Source organism: Filicampus tigris, chromosome 3 (genome assembly GCF_054856515.1).
Source record: "Filicampus tigris isolate MCC_2025a chromosome 3, RoL_Ftig_1.0, whole genome shotgun sequence".
NCBI lineage: Eukaryota > Metazoa > Chordata > Actinopteri > Syngnathiformes > Syngnathidae > Filicampus > Filicampus tigris.
In genome coordinates, this window is record NC_141219.1 from 27,406,639 (window position 1) to 27,424,557 (window position 17,919).

The window sequence follows — 17,919 nt, forward strand, 5'->3', positions numbered from 1 at the left end:
CGCAGCAGGCAGACGCATGGAGGAGGTGAAAAGGAATGTGCTCATGAACATAAACACAAGCTATAACGACATCTGCTCTTAGTTAGACCAGAAGGGCTGGCTTTAGGATTCTATAGCTCAACGACATCAGGTCATATACAATCTGTGAGGACAGATGATGGGGAAATTATGACATCTTACAATACAATATTACATTTTTTACATGTGGAATGTTTTTCTTGACTAAATCATTACATCATCATCAACTTATGCAAGAATTACACCAGAATTATATTAATTCAAAAACTGAATAGAAAACCGCTTGATAACAAAACTAGCATTATGTCATTTCTGTACCGCTTTTTGGTGAATGCACATTTTTGTCTGACCAAGAACGGGACTCATCATTATTTTTTGTGAATCCAGTACACCACACAAAGACCATAAGAACATTGTGAGGTTTAGGCAATTACAGCGTTCATCAGTAGATCTTTGACTGTGGGAAACCTGCATCTCCCAAAAAAAACCTTTCCACCACAGCAACTTGCATACAATTTTGGAGCAGCTAGCATTGTTATCTTTGGACAGCAGGAACCACGCTTTTTTCTCTTCTTTTCTTGTCCCTTTTTGTTTAGAGGTAGAATCAAAAAGCAAATTCTTCAATAACGAAAGATAATTCCTGACGTAAAACAAATTTACGTAACTCAAAAGGTACTACAAAGTACAGAAGTCTGCCAGGTGTTAGGTTTGAGGTTTGCATATTAAGACAAAGGTTTTCTGGCAAAAAAGGGGAAACTTTTAGACATCTGTGTGTTCAATTGTGACGTTTTTTTTTTTTTTGTGTAAACCTTAATTTGAGCTAACACATACCAACAGGGTTTAAAACAATAACCTCTTGACTTCAGATGTGGCAGGGCTGAGAATTAACCCACTCAGATTCAGATTTATGTTAAATGGGAGTTAGCCAGTGGAGGCTGCTGGTCATTCAAGAAGGAGAAGCTAATTTTTTTTCTGGCCGACACCATTGTTTTTATTTATATGTAGATTCTATCCTCCGTTCTTTCTCAAGAAAACGAGTCACCAAACACGAAACCGTCATTTTATAACAAAGACAAAGGTGCTGGGTATTGGTCTGTGGATCAGTTCACAACAACAGAATGAAACACTTGGTGGAGGTTTATACGTCAAGATCGCAGATTTCAGAGGTGATGCCAGAACGTGGCTAATGGGTGGGCCAGGAAAAATCAGGGTGGGCCTGAATATATCTCTCAGGAAAATCCTCCTGTCCCGAATTGTATATTCAAATTGAATTAATAATTTTAATGTGAATGTGAATAATGTGAATTTCAGATCTTCCTTAGACATCCGCAATTATGCCATTCTTAATAGTCAATAAAATAGTACCGTATTTTCTAGGCTGCAAGCCGCTACTTTTTTCCTAGGTTTTGAACCGTGCGGCTTATATAAAGGTGCGGGAATTGTGTGAATTTTTCTTCTACCATCAAGGGCGGTCTAACCATAATTGCGATACAATACAACACAGTTGCCATTAACAGGATGTGACTGCAGGTGGAGGAGTTCAACAGGCAAGGGCGCTATGCACGAGGTTATGAATTAGGTGGTATGCGGAAGTTGAGGAATATAAGGTGGACGGAGAAACTGGAGTGGCAGCGGGCAGTGAAATGAAGATAAATACTTCATTTTCTCTTGGTTCTGTTCCGCTTTAATCGGCAAAGTTGCTGCCGTGTCAAAAGGCACTGTTAGGAAATAATCTGTTTAGGTACATACGTGTACATTTACAGTTAAAAATTGTTCTGTAAATGCAGTAGGAATATCGCATTTTTCAACATAGATAGGTGCAGCTTATATTAAGGTGTGGCTTCTATATGGTTTTTCATAATTTTTTTTTTTTTTTAAATAGAGTGGATGCGGCTTATAGTCCGGAAAATACGGTATATATTTTTTCATGAATCTCACTGGGTGGGCAATCCAAGAGGGATTCCACCTCAGACAGATCAATCATCCAATCATCATGTAGAAGCCAAGCATCCGCGCCAGCCCACTGCCCCATAGACCCCCAGAGACGATGAGCGTCTGATGGGCGGGATAAAGCCCAGCATTTATCCAATGATTTTCGAGTTTCGCGCAGTCGACTAACCCATCCATCCATTATCTGTACCGCTTATCCTCACAAGGGTCGCGGGGCGTGCTGCAGCCTATCCCAGCTGTCTTTGGGCAGTAGGCGGGGGACACCCTGAATTGGTTGCCAGCCAATCGCAGGGCACACAGACAAACATCCGCACTCACAATCACACCTAGGGGCAATTTAGAGTATCCAATCAACCAGTCGACTAACCACTCTACCCTTTTCTTATCAAAGCAGTAGACGCTCAGCGTCCGACTGTGTAATAAAGTGCCGTGGAGATGAATGAAAAGGATGGCGTGCCGTGTCAGTTACCTGTGATAAGTAGCTGATTCTAAACAAAGGAAGAAGGTATTGTAAGACATATTTAGTGAATGAAATGTACACACAGCTTTGCACATTTCACACATATTTTAGGGGGAGCTGAGCTACCTTTGCAGTCTTAGAGAAATCACCACTGGAATCAGCACATGCCTGGCACAATTTACAGGGCATCTGAATAACCCCAAATAAAGTCATCAGAGGAATCTCACTGGAAATATATCTCTCCAAAATGGATGAAAGGATATGTATGTATGAAAAGACATACATACTTGTTTATTTTAGGAAAAAATACTGTTATTGGGAGTTTTATTTAAAAGCTGTTTAAAATGTAACAATTGATGACTTGAAAATTATGTTGAGTGTCATTTGCATATACAGTATTTTATAAAAATCTGAGAAACACATAATTAGCATGATTTGGAATGTGGTATATTAATAATTCTACATTAGAAAACATTAATATAAAGATTTCGAAGTTGCTTGCTCAAAAATTACAGTTTGTGGACATCATTGCCACAGAGGTTCAAAATTAAAAGTCATTTGGCTTTGCTCTCTTAATTTACACATGTGGGCAGGCATGATTTTCAACTGTCCCATGTGTCAAGAAACCAACACACCCTGCTGATGAAATGCACTTCCCACACCCTCTTACACAATATGTTTGGAATGATCAATGTCTTCTGGATGACAATTACGATTTAATTTGGGTAGACAGTACACATGAGTTATAAAATCTGTTTCCAATGAAATGGCCTCTGGGTGGGTTCAGATTTCAGAACATGACAGCAGTTGTGGAATGTTTTCACAGAAATCAGTCTGAGATCCTTTGCCATCTTTGTATGTTATTTTTTATATAAAAACCTACAGATAAATATGAGCTGTGCCGTGCTTATTGAATCCAATTCTTTCAGTAGCTACAGACGTTGCATATCAGAATTTTTACTCGAAAGTTTTGATCAGTAATAATGTCCTGACAGTTATGAGTACTGAGGGAAGGGCATTATATTCAATTTTATTCTGGGGCTCATATCAGAGCATTTATTGATCACAAACAAAAGCTGCAAAATTGAAATGTATTTAAATCTTTGTCACTTAAACATTTCAAATTGTGGACCTGCTTTTTGTAAGGTTTTGCCTAGGGAGGCAATCACAACGTCAGCTGATCAGAATCTAAATATAAATTTTAAAAAGTAATAAATACAAAAAAATGTATTGGTTCATTTTATATTTTTTATCTTTATGGGCTACAAAGCAACAAAATAATCCAGAGGTACACAGATATTGCAAAAAAAGAGGAAAAAAATATATATACAGTGATCCCTCATTTATTGCAGTTAATGGGGACCAGATCCCGGCACGATAGGTGAAAAACCGCGAAGTAGTGTCGGACTTATTATTTTTATGATTATTATTATTATTATTTTATATGATATTGATACAGTTTTATTTTGGGGGGATTTGCGCCTCTGTTGCGCTGTTGCGAACCCCCGGCGTGGTTCCCACACTTCTAAATACTTGTTACACAATCAATTTAACTTTAAAAATGCAAAATGAAGAATAAATACCAAGCTGCAATTCTCTCTCTTGGTGCTCAGCTTGTTAATGTTTACAGAGGCAAAGGCGTGAGCCTTGGCTTAAACTTTTTTTTTTTTAACTTTTTCAATATTGTGGAGGTTATTTTGTAATACGCTGTCCATGTGTAAAGGAAGATGCCTTTAATTGCAGTTCAAGGTCTTTTTCATTATGAAAAAAAAAAAAAATAAAACCTTGTCTTCATTTATTTTATAAAAACACTTTTGCTCATTAAATAATTTGAGCTCAAAATGTCTGGCAGAATTAAATAACAAGGTATCCAGCCTTATATTGCATTCTGAAATCCTAAATGGCCATATTAGACATTAGGAGTTTTTATTTTTTTAATGGGCAAAAGTGTTTTATAAAATAAATGAAGTCAAAGTTCTAATTAACTTTTTTTTTTCTTTTTCTTTTTTCTTGCTGATCCGGAACACAATTCGATCCGTGACTCAAAATCCATGACCGATCTGAGCCGTGACTTATGTGATCCATTGAACCACTAGTGAGTACCAAAGTCAATCTACTGGTACTCATGTGAGTAACCCATGAAAATACTTATGTGCACCCCTGGATATGAGCATAAGTAGAAATGGCATGGCCCTTCTATCTGCGCGCCTACGGAGACGCTAAACTAGGAGGGTTAGTGTTAGCAAATTCCATGTGTGTGGACAGCAAGAAAACCAAAAGAACAATGATGTTGGCACGTTGTGCCATATGTGTAATGTGCACAAGACTGTACAATTATGACAAAGGGACTGTTATTTATTTTTTATTTTTTTCCCCTAATGTTATATATTGATAGCACATGTTTGGGCATTGAGAAAAGAAGTGACCCTCTCACAAAAATGTGTTATGACATGAGCAAGTTACAACTTATTTTTAATGTCTTTGCATTGCCTTTTTGGGGAAAATTGCCCCTGCTATATGGCCGTCACGTAGACGCAGCAGTTAGCCAGGCTACTACAGTGCAGTGGAGTATCTAGTGTTCATATCTGTGATTGAAAGCACCGGCATTAGCTTAGCATCATCGTTGGCACGCAGCTCAAATGGGGTGTGTGCTATCCACAGTATTTCATATCCAGTTTACTCTGGTGCTGTCATGTACATGTTTTTCAAGCATGCTCTGCTGTACCTATTTTGCTACAGTATACAGATGTTTGTTTTTGTCCATCCCTTCTCTAAAAAGGAAGTGTGCTAACCTCACTGCTCTTGGAAGTGACCAGCTGCATACTATTATCAAGTTTGGATAAACTTTAAAACAAGCAGTTAAAACAGTATCAAGCATTTTTATAATTATTTCCAATGATTTTCTGCTGTATCAGGTGATTTAGGCCGCTGCTAATGTGTAGAACTAAGCCACAACACACCGTAACGTCACTGTTTTTGTCAAATTTATTTCTATAGCCCTTAATCTTCCAGGACGCTCCGACTGCAATGGATGCTGAGTGGGCAACATTGAACACACATTATGATACTATACAGTGTATAATGTATATACATATATACATAATAATGGGAAAGTTAATCTTAAAAGTATTTTTTTCCCTGAAGTACTGTATTTCTTGTATTTACTCTGTCTGTCATATACTTTGCAGGCAGCTGATGGTGATGGGAAATGATGGAGGACAAAGGCCCTCGTGTAGCTGACTATTTTGTGGTAGCTGGATTGACAGACTCATCCAAGCCTTTGGACCAGGAAATCCACTTTGACGATGCCTGCCACAAAACGGCCAAGCCCAAGTCACCCATCACTGATGTGGCTGTGGTGATCCGCTCGATGGGTGATGAGGTGCCACCAGGGTTTACGTGCATTGAGACAACACCAAGTGGACATTCTGCTGATCTCAATAATGGAGGGCTTATGGCACCCCAGATTTTTCTATGCTACAGGCGAGGTTGCGACAAGCCGCCTCTCATTGATCTGGGGTAAGAGTCCTGATCTTTCTTTGTTTCACTCATAGTTTCAGAAACTAGCGCTATTCTATAGGGTAAGTGATATGTGTGAATCCAGTCCATCGCAGAGCAAATACAGAGAAAGACAACCACTGATGCTCAAACTCATACCGTCACTGAGGGGAACTGAACCTATATTGGATGCATTGGTGCAGCTGATTGAACCACTATACTGTTAGTTACTGTTATGCTTTCTGTGATTTTTTTAATTTTTTTTCTTTACCAACAAAATGTTTTGTAGAGTGTGCCAAAAACAAAAGAGTCTGTCAAAGATAATGAAATATGAAACACAATTGAAATGATGAATTTCAAATGTGATCTGCAACCCTGACAGAAAGTAACATGTATCTGTCAGTAGCAATTTACTTGGTTGCATGTGTAAATTTTCAAATCTTTTAAAACATCTCATATGACATTGAACAATGCAACCTCTTAATTAAAGTAGCAGTGTTGACAACGGTTACTTTTGCCTGCCTTGTAGCTGCTCTTAGGAAGTTGCTTCAAAAAGTGCAAAGAACTACAGCTACAAGTGTCGTCCTCAGCAACATGTTTTGAAGTAGGGTAATTAAATGTGTTTACTCGGTTTCCCCGCTTTCCCGTAACTGGCAAATTGTGACAACGGACAGAGGACTAATACTCAAGACTGCAGAGTGCAGAGTGCTCTGCTTATCAGGCATCGACAAAGAGGCTCTGTTGAGACTGTCAGCAGCCTTTGTGTGATGATAGTTCTGTACTGCTACAATTCTGTAGACATAGCGAGTAGGACTAATGAGAACTGGACAGCTCTAACAAGTTTTGATTGTAGCCTCACTTCACTTTATTTGTCCGCAGGCCTGTCTATTTCCTTCTTTTGAACTTTTGTTGCAAGTCAGAGTTCAATAATCCGCTTATGAAAACTCTCAGTGCGACAGCGCTGTGTGCTGCAGTGGAACTCGCAGGCCGAGAGTGCGTATGCATGGCATGCACGGAACACTGATTGACACAGTATTCGGTCACATCTTCTGTCTCTACAGTTTCTGATTGGCCAGTTTTGTCATGCCGTGACAAGTTTAGAAATACTTAAAACTGAATCATCCGTAATTATTAATTAATTATCAAAGACTGAAAACGCTACATTTAAATGTAAAATTGGTAGAGGTGTTTGCCTAAAAGTACTTAACGCAGAAGTCAACCCAAACATATTTTTTCCAGAATATGTTCTGTGCAGGCCCACTAGTCTAAACACGGCCTTCTGATTAATATTGCGTTTGCGTGGAATTTGAGTTAAGCAGCAAAAGCCACCCGTTTTAGCCATCTCAGGGGGCAGCCATTTTGTCTCTTCTGTCGACTGAAAATGACATCACAGTTGCGCAGGGCTCAGATACCGACCAATCACGGCTCAGTTTCAGAAAACAGGTGATCTGTGATTGGTGTTTATCTGTGGGCCTGGACAGAACATGAGCTGTAAAAAAATATGTTTGGGTTGACTTCCACTTCAATAATTTTACTTATTTATTTTTTTACCAGTGGTTTTCATCCTCATCTAAAACAGATTCACTTACAATTTGACCGTTTTGAAGTGACATCCCATTCTAATTAAGTACCATGTGGTGAAGTTCATACCGAGGATTTAATGTTGTATTGTTTGTGTTTGACTTGGCGTGTCTACTATTATTTCAGCAATGACCACCCAAAGCCAACCCAGACAAAATGTTGTTGTTAATATTCTGAGCTAAGATTTAAGACTTTTTCCACCACAAAATATCTTCTTTTACTTGAAGAATTAATGGGGGATACATGCACAAGTGTGGAATAAATAGAATGTTGGTCATTCATATTGTTTCTATTCATTCTATAGATGCTTAAGCATTCATAGTGCGGTTGTACTTCAAAGATGGTAGCCTTCCTGTCTTGCAACTGATTCTGTCAATGTAAAGGTGTGGTTTGTTTGAAATGTTTAGAGAAAACATTACTTTCACAATAAAACAGTGCCACATACCCCCAGAAGATTGTTGATGTTGACAATACCGTCAGGGTGCACAGGTTATGCGACAGGTGATTACAGTTTCTACCCAGTTGATATTCATGTGTTTTTCTTTTGAAGCATGTTTGACCGGTATGAAGTTGATGTAGCATAGCACCACACAGGACAAATACACTAAACGCGCACATGCAAAGGAGTGATGGGCCGCTTAACAGCATTCTACCCATGGTAACTCTGTGGTTTTGGCTATCTATTGTATATGAATATATAGGTCTACCTATCCCACACAATGATATTCTACTCCTAATATCTTAATTGAGCACATAATTCTAAGCATATTCATTTGTTTTGGGTGACTGATTACTGCATTGGTCTCGCTCCCACAGCGTCCTCTATGAGTGGAAAGAGCGACTAAAGCAGGGCTGCCACCTTATCCAGACCACCCCCTCGGGTCGCCCAGCCAACATCAGTGGAAACTCCTCCCAGCGCATATATGTCACCTACCGGAGGGCACCTGAGAGCCAACCACATGCTGCTTTGGCTGTCACTGACATCTGTATCATTATCCCAAGCAAAGGAGAGACTCCTCCGCACACATTCTGCAAGGTGGAGAAGAATCTTAACAGCAGTATGGTAAGATTGAAATAAAGGGATGTGTTTGCCGCTTACACATTCTGATTTCACACGATATAGAAGATGCACTATACAGTATTTATGATTTGTCACTAATTTGTTGTAACACATAAATCTAAAGTCACAATGTCTGTCTCACACTCATTCAGATAACCAAATCTAAAATTCTCAGTTTCTTAGAAAAATGATGTGAGCAAAAGCCATTAACATCCAGGTATTTGACATGAAATATAATATGATCTCTTTTTTGCTCTCGTGTTCTTGTTTCAGTGGGGTTCCTCTGTGTTCCTGTGTTATAAGAAGTCTGTGACCAAAACCAACTCAATAGCATACAAAGCAGGTAAAACTTGGCACAGGGCATATATACTCATGCTAACAATGAAAATATCCTGTATTTGTGACCTGAATAATTGAAATATTCAGAGCAATTTATTTACAATGCTCAACATAAATGAGTACACCTGAACAGATTTGTTCGATAAGTCTTTCATATATCAGTGTCCGACTTATAACCTTTTTCAGTGGTTGCCCTGTCAGGTCACCATGAGCCACATTGTGAAGGCCCTGTCAGAACCAGCACTGGCCCAGTTTATTCCTAATATACAGATAGATGATAAGTTGCCATGATTATTTCATATTTAGCATCTTTATCCTGTACAATTGCATTCATGGCTGTGACTGTGTACTAACCTCACTAAAATGAAAGAATTGCCATTTCACAAATTAATAACTATGCTTCAAAGAATAAATCAAATTTAGATTGATCAAAATACTTGCTTAGCACTTTACATTCCAACAATGCACAAAATATTTTTTGTTTTTATAAATGCAGCGGTCCAAAATGTAGCGACCATTTTCATGTTGAGACGTTTATATGTAGGGTTGGGCATCGTCTGAATTTGGACGATTAATTAAAAAAAAAGGAGTTATTTTGGGACAAATCACATGAACTTCTCTGTTCTTCAATTTCATGAACTTTTTACAATTTGTGAACTTTACCATGGATTACTCAAAGGGCTGTTTTTAACCAGTATATTTATTTTAATAATTTTTTTTGTATTATTTAGTTTTAGTTTTCACATGCACTTTATTTTTTGAGAAGTTCAAGACAATTCAATAATGCAGCTGTTACTGAAATCATGCTACCAAACACCAATTGATTTGCTAACCTTGTCTTGCTTTAGAAAGAAAATATATATGGCAAACACAGCGCTGCATTTTAAGGGCAAGCAAGGAAAGTCTATCTAATCCAAGCAGTCTATGTAACCATATGATGTATATGTATGTACAGTATTTATGTATATGCTGCAGCTGCGTATGCTATAAGCTAAATCTTAGCTGGATAAGTGCATTTGTGTGTTGAACTTGTTAGCTCAATGTTGCCATTAGACTTACTTAGCCGATTCTGACTTTTGGGTCATGAGCTGCATTGTGTCGGTTCTGTGGCTAGGCGTCGGCCGAATGAGCCAGCCGGGCCGGCCCGGGTAGGACCACCGACCCCGCGAAGTGCGACTGCTGCCACCGCGGTCTCCCAGCTTCTAGCCGACTGCATTACGTCACCAGAAATGCTTAGCATTCACCTATACACCTCCAGACGTCATCTGACTAATCCCTACAAGCATTTGTTTAAGCGGACAGGATAGCAGCGGCGGCAGGCGAAGGATTTACAATGGCGAGAGTGATGAAATAATGAGCATTTATCTGCCAATATTCCGTCCAAGTGAATTCACAAGTCACTTTGATTCAAAAGACATAATGAGATAGGCCTACATGTGCAAGCTGGACATGTTATATATTACAGATCCCTATTAAGCGCCAGGAGTGCTAACTATCGCAACTGCCGATGGGGAGCACTACAATGGTGAGTCCCCGCGAACATACGATGGCTTGGAATATTACAAGTTTAGGTTAATGCTAAAATCAACCAATGAATTAGTTGATTGAATTGGTTGATAAATATATACATGAATCGGAATTTTCCCATGTTATTATGGACGAAGACTCTTCTGATTTATTATTATTATTATTATTTTAATGTAGCAGCTGTGGTCCTCCCCCCTTTTCCACCTTCTTGGTTAAAGTTATTGAGCAATAATAATGTTTTCCATCCATCCATTATCTATAACGTTCATCCTCACAAGGGTCGCGGGCGTGCTGGAGCCTATCTCAGCTGTCTTCGGGCAGTAGGCGGGGGACACCCTGAATTGATTGCCAGCCAATCGCAGGGAACACAGAGACAAAACAATCACACACACACACACTCACAATCACACCTAGGGGCAATTTAGAGTGTCCAATCTACTTACCATGCATGTTTTTTGGAATGTGGGAGGAAACCGGAGTACCCGGAGAAAACCCATGCAGGCACAGCGAGAACATGCAAACTCCACACAGGGAGGCCGGGGCCAGATTCAAACCCATGACCAACGCACTGTGAGGCGGACGTGCTAACCAGTCGACCACCGTGTCGCTTAATAATTGTTTTATTTCTTGATAATAGTGGTTCTCCACTTATTTCTATATTGCATTATTTTATTTTTAACCACACATTAGTAACCCAAAGGCATTCTGATAAATATTGCATTTGTGGAATAAGAGTTAATCCACCTATTTTAGCCATCTCAGGGGGCGGCCATTTTGTCTCTTCTGTCGACTGAAAAGGACATCACAGTTGCTCAGGGCTTAGATGTCCCCTTTAACAAGTATGCACAGTATTGTGGTTTTATGGAAGATAATTTGAATCACTTGCCAAGATTCACATAGTCCTAAATGTTTATCACATTAAACCTAATCAAACAAGCTTGTTTGATTTTTTTTTTTTTTGTATTTTTTTTTGTATTTTTTTTTTGTATCATGTTTTCAGAAAAAACTGTGTCAAGAGGACTGCCTAAATTGACTATTGTATAGTTGTGCTGTACATGCAAGCTTGCTGAAACATGTTGGAGTCTTTTCATTGGAATGGAATCCAAGATATAGTATACCACTTGGCAGTTATCTATCTTTTTAAGTGGTTGCATATTGATTTAATTCGTAAGGAAAAAAATGTCGTATCACAGTTTATTACTACATCTGTTAAATCTTGAATATCAAAAGTAAAGGGAGGAAACTGGAATTTCCAGCAAATTGATATCTTCTTTTTTTTCACTAATAGGTTGGAAACGCAATGTTTATTTTCAGTGTTGCAGGCTAGGTCAGGCAATATTTGAGCTTGGAGACAAACATTCTCATGCAACATCTGTCTTCACTTGAAGACAACAGGATTTTGCAAACTCAGCAAAACAAAATTGATACTAACTTTTAACTGTTTCATTGCTCTGTTGGATATCTTCAAATGTTGGATATAGTTGAATTGCTCAAGTACTCATTCCACATTAAACTATCTAAAGGTCACACTTTTACCGCACATGCTCTGTTTATTTATACATATCTGTAGGTGGACATAGCACTAGTAAAGTAGAAGCTATGCACAAAGTTGACATGATTCAGTAGTTTTTGTTGAACTTTGCCACACAAAAGCTGTCATTTTTCTTTTCACATTCCAGCTTTATGTTTTAGTGAAGCATAATGTATAATTATAAAGAAAATGAGTTGGCCCAATGACAGCGTTTTTTCAATCTATGTGTCATGTAAATGCAAGTAAAATTTATTGTAACAAATCATCCCTATGTAATAACAAAGCACTGGTAAGCTTTGATAAGGCTGGTATTTCTTCTGGCTCTGTAAAGTTATGCCTTTTCTGTTTAGTTGAGTCACAGTTCTCTCTACCGCTCTTATATTGCTGTCAAATGGTTGTTTTATTGTTTTCTCGTTTAGGGTTATTCAGCAGATATCCAGAGGAGGACTATGAGTCATTCCCACTGCCAGAATCTGTTCCTCTCTTCTGCCTTCCCATGGGGGCCACAATTGAGTGTTGGCCTGTTAACACCAAATACTCACTGCCTGTTTTCTCTACATTTGTCCTAACTGGAGCCTCTGGAGAGAAGGTAGGATGGATTACTTGATACATTCTTCTGTCTATACTCCCATACCCAACCAATCGACTATCAAACCTCTCTGCAGCACCATCAGAAGAAGCTACCACTAACTGATAGGTCCCAGGCTAACTAACTGTCATTGACATAGCTGGTAGAGCCAAAACCATAAAAGCATTAACAAATGCCTTTTTTCCACTGAACACTTTGTGTGTGTAGTAATTTAATAACTTGCACATCTGACTTTTTAAGATTAAAAGAATGAAAAGCACATGCAGTATTTGAATACAAAGATTAATGGTGACACCTGTCCGGATGGTTTTCAGTTGACTTTACTTGTTCCATTAAGCCACAATATGCTTAGTTGACTGCTTTACATTGTTCAAGTTAGTGTATTTCAACCCTTTGTATAATAGCCACACACAGTAATAACACACAGCACATTAAGAAACACTTTTCCTAACGATCTTAGGAAAAAATTGGATTGCGATTTTTCTGACAGATATTGCGATTTCGATTTGATGTGAGATTTTATTCAAATGAAGCTTAAGTGGATTTACAACATACAAAATTTACAATTATGAAAGAAAATGACATCATATCATCAAATACATTAAAACTATTACTTTAATAATGCAAGTATACTAAAGAGGTTTTGTGTGGGAGGTCGTCCTTTTTCAAGAACCATAAACATTATATAATTTAAATACTATATTGAAACATGTTTTTGTAAAACATTTTATCAGCCCACAATATCTAATCCTATCCTAGATGATGTAATGAGCCTCAATTTATTAATATAGTTATGTCCATTAAATGTTTCATGTATAGTTTCAAAATACAAACCCTTTGAATAAGAAGAACAAGTAAAATAAAGCAATGATATTCAAATTAAAATGATCCTGTTAATTAAAATACTGTACCTTCTCCCTCCACCAACAACAGAAGTCTAGTGCTAATGGCTTTGCGAGGGTGACACCACCAACTCATAAGCAACCTAGATTTCTTTCAACAGCATATGAAGTACCCAAAGGACAGCAAAGATGCTAAAAGGCTCAACAGGGCAGTTGCAGAGTTTATCTGTATGGATCAAGTGCCAATATATTCAGTCGAGAAAGCTATTAAAGTTATTGTTCCCAAAGTCTGTTTTAAAATAAAGGAAAATATTGACATTTGAGTGTTTAACCTGTTTGCAAAAAGTATTGAAATACATATTGGTATCGGAATCGAAACAGAAATTTGGTATCGTGACAACCCTACTCTTGAGTAGATGTCTTCAGTTGCATGGCAGTGTTACACGGATGTATAGAGATGTACAGGGAGTCCTCACGTTACGAAAGAGTTCCGTTCCTACACTGACGATGTAACCTGAATTTTGGCGTATGTCGGATTTCACTGTTAAAGTCGAAATTTACGTAAAAATACTTTGTATTAAAAAACGGAAATACATTAAAATACAAACATAAGATGCTGTACTTAGCATTACTGCTGAGAAGTGGATGGAGAAGGAGGAGCGGAGGGCAAAAAAGGCAAAGATACTGCCGGCGCGTACAGACACGATCGAGACACTCTGCGTATGCTCAACCGCAAGGAATACTGGTCTCTGTAGTACAGGGAGTGCTTGTATGCGGAAGCACCGCAAATACCCAAGCAGAGGTAAACAAGCTCAGAGACGCAGCACAAAAGTACACTTTTAGAGCGAGGAGGAAACCGGCTGCTTCATTCATGTGGTGAGTGACATGAATATCAATTGTTTTATTGACGGTTGAAAGTAACAAGCAGAAATGACTTTGTGACGTCATTGTCATGTCATGACGCCATGTGTCGCTGTACACAGTGCATTATTCAAATGCCAGAGCAACTCTGTCCGCTCACTCATGTAAACGGGATATTCAGAATGTTTCAGAAATCGGAATTTTGATTTTAAACCGAATATTGACTCCATGTAAACGTAGTCACTATGGTGCTGGGGACAAAATGAAGGAGGAGGCACGGGTGTCGGAAAATCGAAACGTCGTAGGTCGCGTACGTCTTAACATGAGGACTGCCTGTAGATGTAGATCTATAGGCTTCCAAATGTATTGAGGCAAGCATATGCTGGTGTAGATGCATTGATCGAGGGATAACATTATACTGTGGCTAAGAGATGAGCTATTAATCTAACACACAGCTTTTTGCGTTCAGGTATATGGTGCTGCCATACAGTTCTATGAGCCCTACCCACAGGAGTGTCTCACTGATCAACAGAGCTTTCAGCTGGGTCTACCTAACAGAGATGCACCCAAAGCCACCCCCTATAACAGCCCACCTGATGTCACCAATACCACTTCCCACACCTGCTCTGTCTACACCAACAAATGTATCTGCCTGCTTTCTCATTGGCCCTTCTTTGATGCCTTTCGCAAGTTCCTGACCTTTCTGTATCGCTATTCCATCTCTGGCCCTCATGCCCTGCCGATTGAGAAGTGAGTTCTGTTTATTTTGTCTTTATCTACATCTTCCACATTTGTTTAGAAAATATACAGGTAGTGTTTGCTTTGTCTACATACACAGTAAAAATCAGCTCTTTATGCATTTATGGTATTATGAAGTTATTCAAGTGATCAACTAAACAGCATAATATGATATGCCTTTATCGTTTAAACAGCTGCTATCTGATTATTATAAATCTGATTAATACATCTCTTTCTCCTGGTACCCTGTTTGCACATACACGTTAATGATAAATATCTTGCCTTTACGTCTGTTGATCTTTAGCATAACTGTATTTGTAAAAATAGTACAAAATAGAAGTGTGCACCATTCTTTCCTTTCTTACTCTGAAAACGCATAAAAAAAACATGTTTTTTAAGGAAGGAACGGAGGAAGGTCAGCATTAGCCTGTTTTTCAGGGATTTTAGTTCTGTAACTTAACGGTAACCTAGCCTGTCCACTCCAGCTCTGGGCACTGATTTGTTCAAATCAGGTCACTGTTATGCAGCATTGATCTGCTTTGTTGCTGCCATCACCCTTCTCTCAGATAATAAGCGACAACATACTGTGGCCAACAGACTTTGATGTTTTAATTCAGGGTTTCCGTGAGTGATTAAAAAGCATTAAAATTCATTAAATGGATTTTGTGAAGATTAAGGCCAAAAATGGAATTAAATATGATGTCTAGAAGCATTAATTAAATTAAAACACAATTGGTAGGCTGCCGGTTAGCAATTAGCACTGAGCTAGGTTGCTACAGCTCTTGGGGGTCTGCATGGGCACTCCCAGACCCCTTTGAGAGCCAAGAGCCGAGTGTATGCCCAGCTTGTCACATGGACTAACTCCAAGGCTCTTTAGACTAGGGGTATATATTATTCAGCAACTCCTGAAGATTGTTATGTGTAACATAATTGGTGTTATTTCTGGCTTGTTTGCAGGAAAGCTGCATCATTAATGACTGCACACTTCAGTATAAAAGTCATACCTTTTAACTGGATACTACACATTTTTTAATTTGAATAAGTATAAATTACTATTAAATGACTATCAATAAAATAAAAGATACAACCACATTTTATGAGGTAAACTATTTATCCACTTTCAATTAATGAGAGTATGCAAAACTTGGAGAGGAAAAGAAATCCCGTGATTAAGTATGATTAAAAAATGTTATTGACTGACAGCCAAACAGTTCATATATATGTATCTATGAATGTAATTTTGTGCGCATGTGTGTGTATTAGGGGTGTAACGGTACGTTAAATCACATTTCGGTTCGATTTTTTGGAAACTTCGGTTTGGTATATTTTCGGTACAAAAAACAGATTTTTTTTTTTTATGTTTATTTTGAGAAGATGACAAGTAAACGGTACGTTTTAGAAAAAATAAATAAAAGTGAACCATTCGGGTGATATTCTAAGAAATTACACCGGAATAAAACATACATAAACAATAGAGATCTCTTAATTTTGTAAATTATTAAGACACTGAAATCTTTAAACACTCAGCAGCAACAGCCTATGACACATCTAAGTATTCATTACAGTATGTTCCCAAACAGGAGACCGCGGTGTACGGGGGGACCTTCGAGCTCTGGCTCTTTTCTGGCTCTCTCTTTTGTGCCGCTACCCTCCTCTCCCGCGTGCAACAGTCAGTAGCGCCCGTGCGTAAGCTCGCGCTAATAATAAAAACTGATCAGAAACGGTTCGCAAGGTGGACCAAACCGAACATGCCATACCGAAATGTATTAATACACCCACGTATACGTTACACCCCTAGTGTGCATACGCGCTTGAAGGTGGGCATTAAATTTGTTTTAAGTTGCATTAAAAAGTCTTGAATGCAGAAAGGCTGTGATTGTATTATCCTAATTTAAGTAGTGATGTAAATACTGTGTAGAGCACTTCTAAGGAGAATGTGCTGACATTAAAACAATAATGGTGTTCAAAAAGAGTCTTAGGACAACCCTTGCATTTGACATTACAGATCTTGTCTGCTGTATTATTTCATATAGGGATGTCACAATATCATGGTATTGCGATATTAAAACTGCCACAATATATCTTGTGGTCATGATGAATATTAATAACAGAAAATCAGTTTGAAAGCCCAAGTTGTATTCCATTTGTGCAGTTCCAGTACCCTCTGGTGGTTAGTATATTAGTACATTTAATTTAAAGGGACACTTGGAGGATCTTAACATTGGCACTTATATAATAGGTTTGCATGTAAAAATGACATCGGTACTAAAATGAACCAAAAAAAAAAAAAGAATATTGTGATTTTATTTATTTATTTATTTTTTTTAATGAGCTCTTTTCTTTTTTTTTTTTTTTTTTTTAAATATATCGTGAGCTTTTTGTACATCGCCAACCGCCCCCGCAATATCAGGATAATTATCGGATTGTGAGGTCCATATCGTGATGTTATCGTATCGTGACATTTGGATATTGTGACATCCCTAATATATATGTATACACACACATACTTGTCTCTTGTTTTTAACTATGATATTGTTTTCTTCACAGGCACATTTCTCATTTCATGCACAAAGTTCCCTTCCCTTCCTCTCAGAGACCTCGCATCCTGGTGCAGGTAAACTTAGATTTTAAGAGTAGTTGTTGTGCAGCAAAAGGGTGAAACGTGATCTTGTGTAACTGTTGCGAACTCAAAAGGGCTTATAAATTTTTTTTTATCTTTGCAGACTTAAATATATTATATATCTTGTTATTTCCACAGCTTTCCCCTCATGACAGTCTGATGTTGAGCCAGCCTGTATCTTCGCCATTACCACTCAGGTAAAAGTGTTTTTGAAACTTTCTGTATCATAGGTTTTGTAGTCCTGTTCATTTTTTGAGCAGTCATTCTCACAATAACTTAAAGATTACAGTGTGTTCCAAGGCCTA

At 38.2% G+C, this 17,919-nt stretch overlaps 1 protein-coding gene across 6 annotated transcripts in view; it reads left to right on the forward strand.

The window, feature by feature from the left end:
* Nucleotides 1-17,919, forward strand: part of LOC147150474 (C-myc promoter-binding protein-like) — a 59,325-nt gene that overhangs the window by 12,249 nt on the left and 29,157 nt on the right. For all 6 annotated transcript variants that reach the window (XM_086024711.1, XM_086024714.1, XM_086024712.1 and 3 more), the window contains exons 2-8: nucleotides 5,617-5,947; nucleotides 8,324-8,570; nucleotides 8,841-8,910; nucleotides 12,384-12,553; nucleotides 14,726-15,006; nucleotides 17,542-17,608; nucleotides 17,753-17,811. In XM_086024711.1, coding sequence (XP_085880837.1) covers nucleotides 5,637-5,947; nucleotides 8,324-8,570; nucleotides 8,841-8,910; nucleotides 12,384-12,553; nucleotides 14,726-15,006; nucleotides 17,542-17,608; nucleotides 17,753-17,811 — 1,205 coding nt within the window. In that variant the 5' untranslated portion in view covers nucleotides 5,617-5,636. The remainder of the gene's footprint in view (nucleotides 1-5,616; nucleotides 5,948-8,323; nucleotides 8,571-8,840; nucleotides 8,911-12,383; nucleotides 12,554-14,725; nucleotides 15,007-17,541; nucleotides 17,609-17,752; nucleotides 17,812-17,919) is intronic.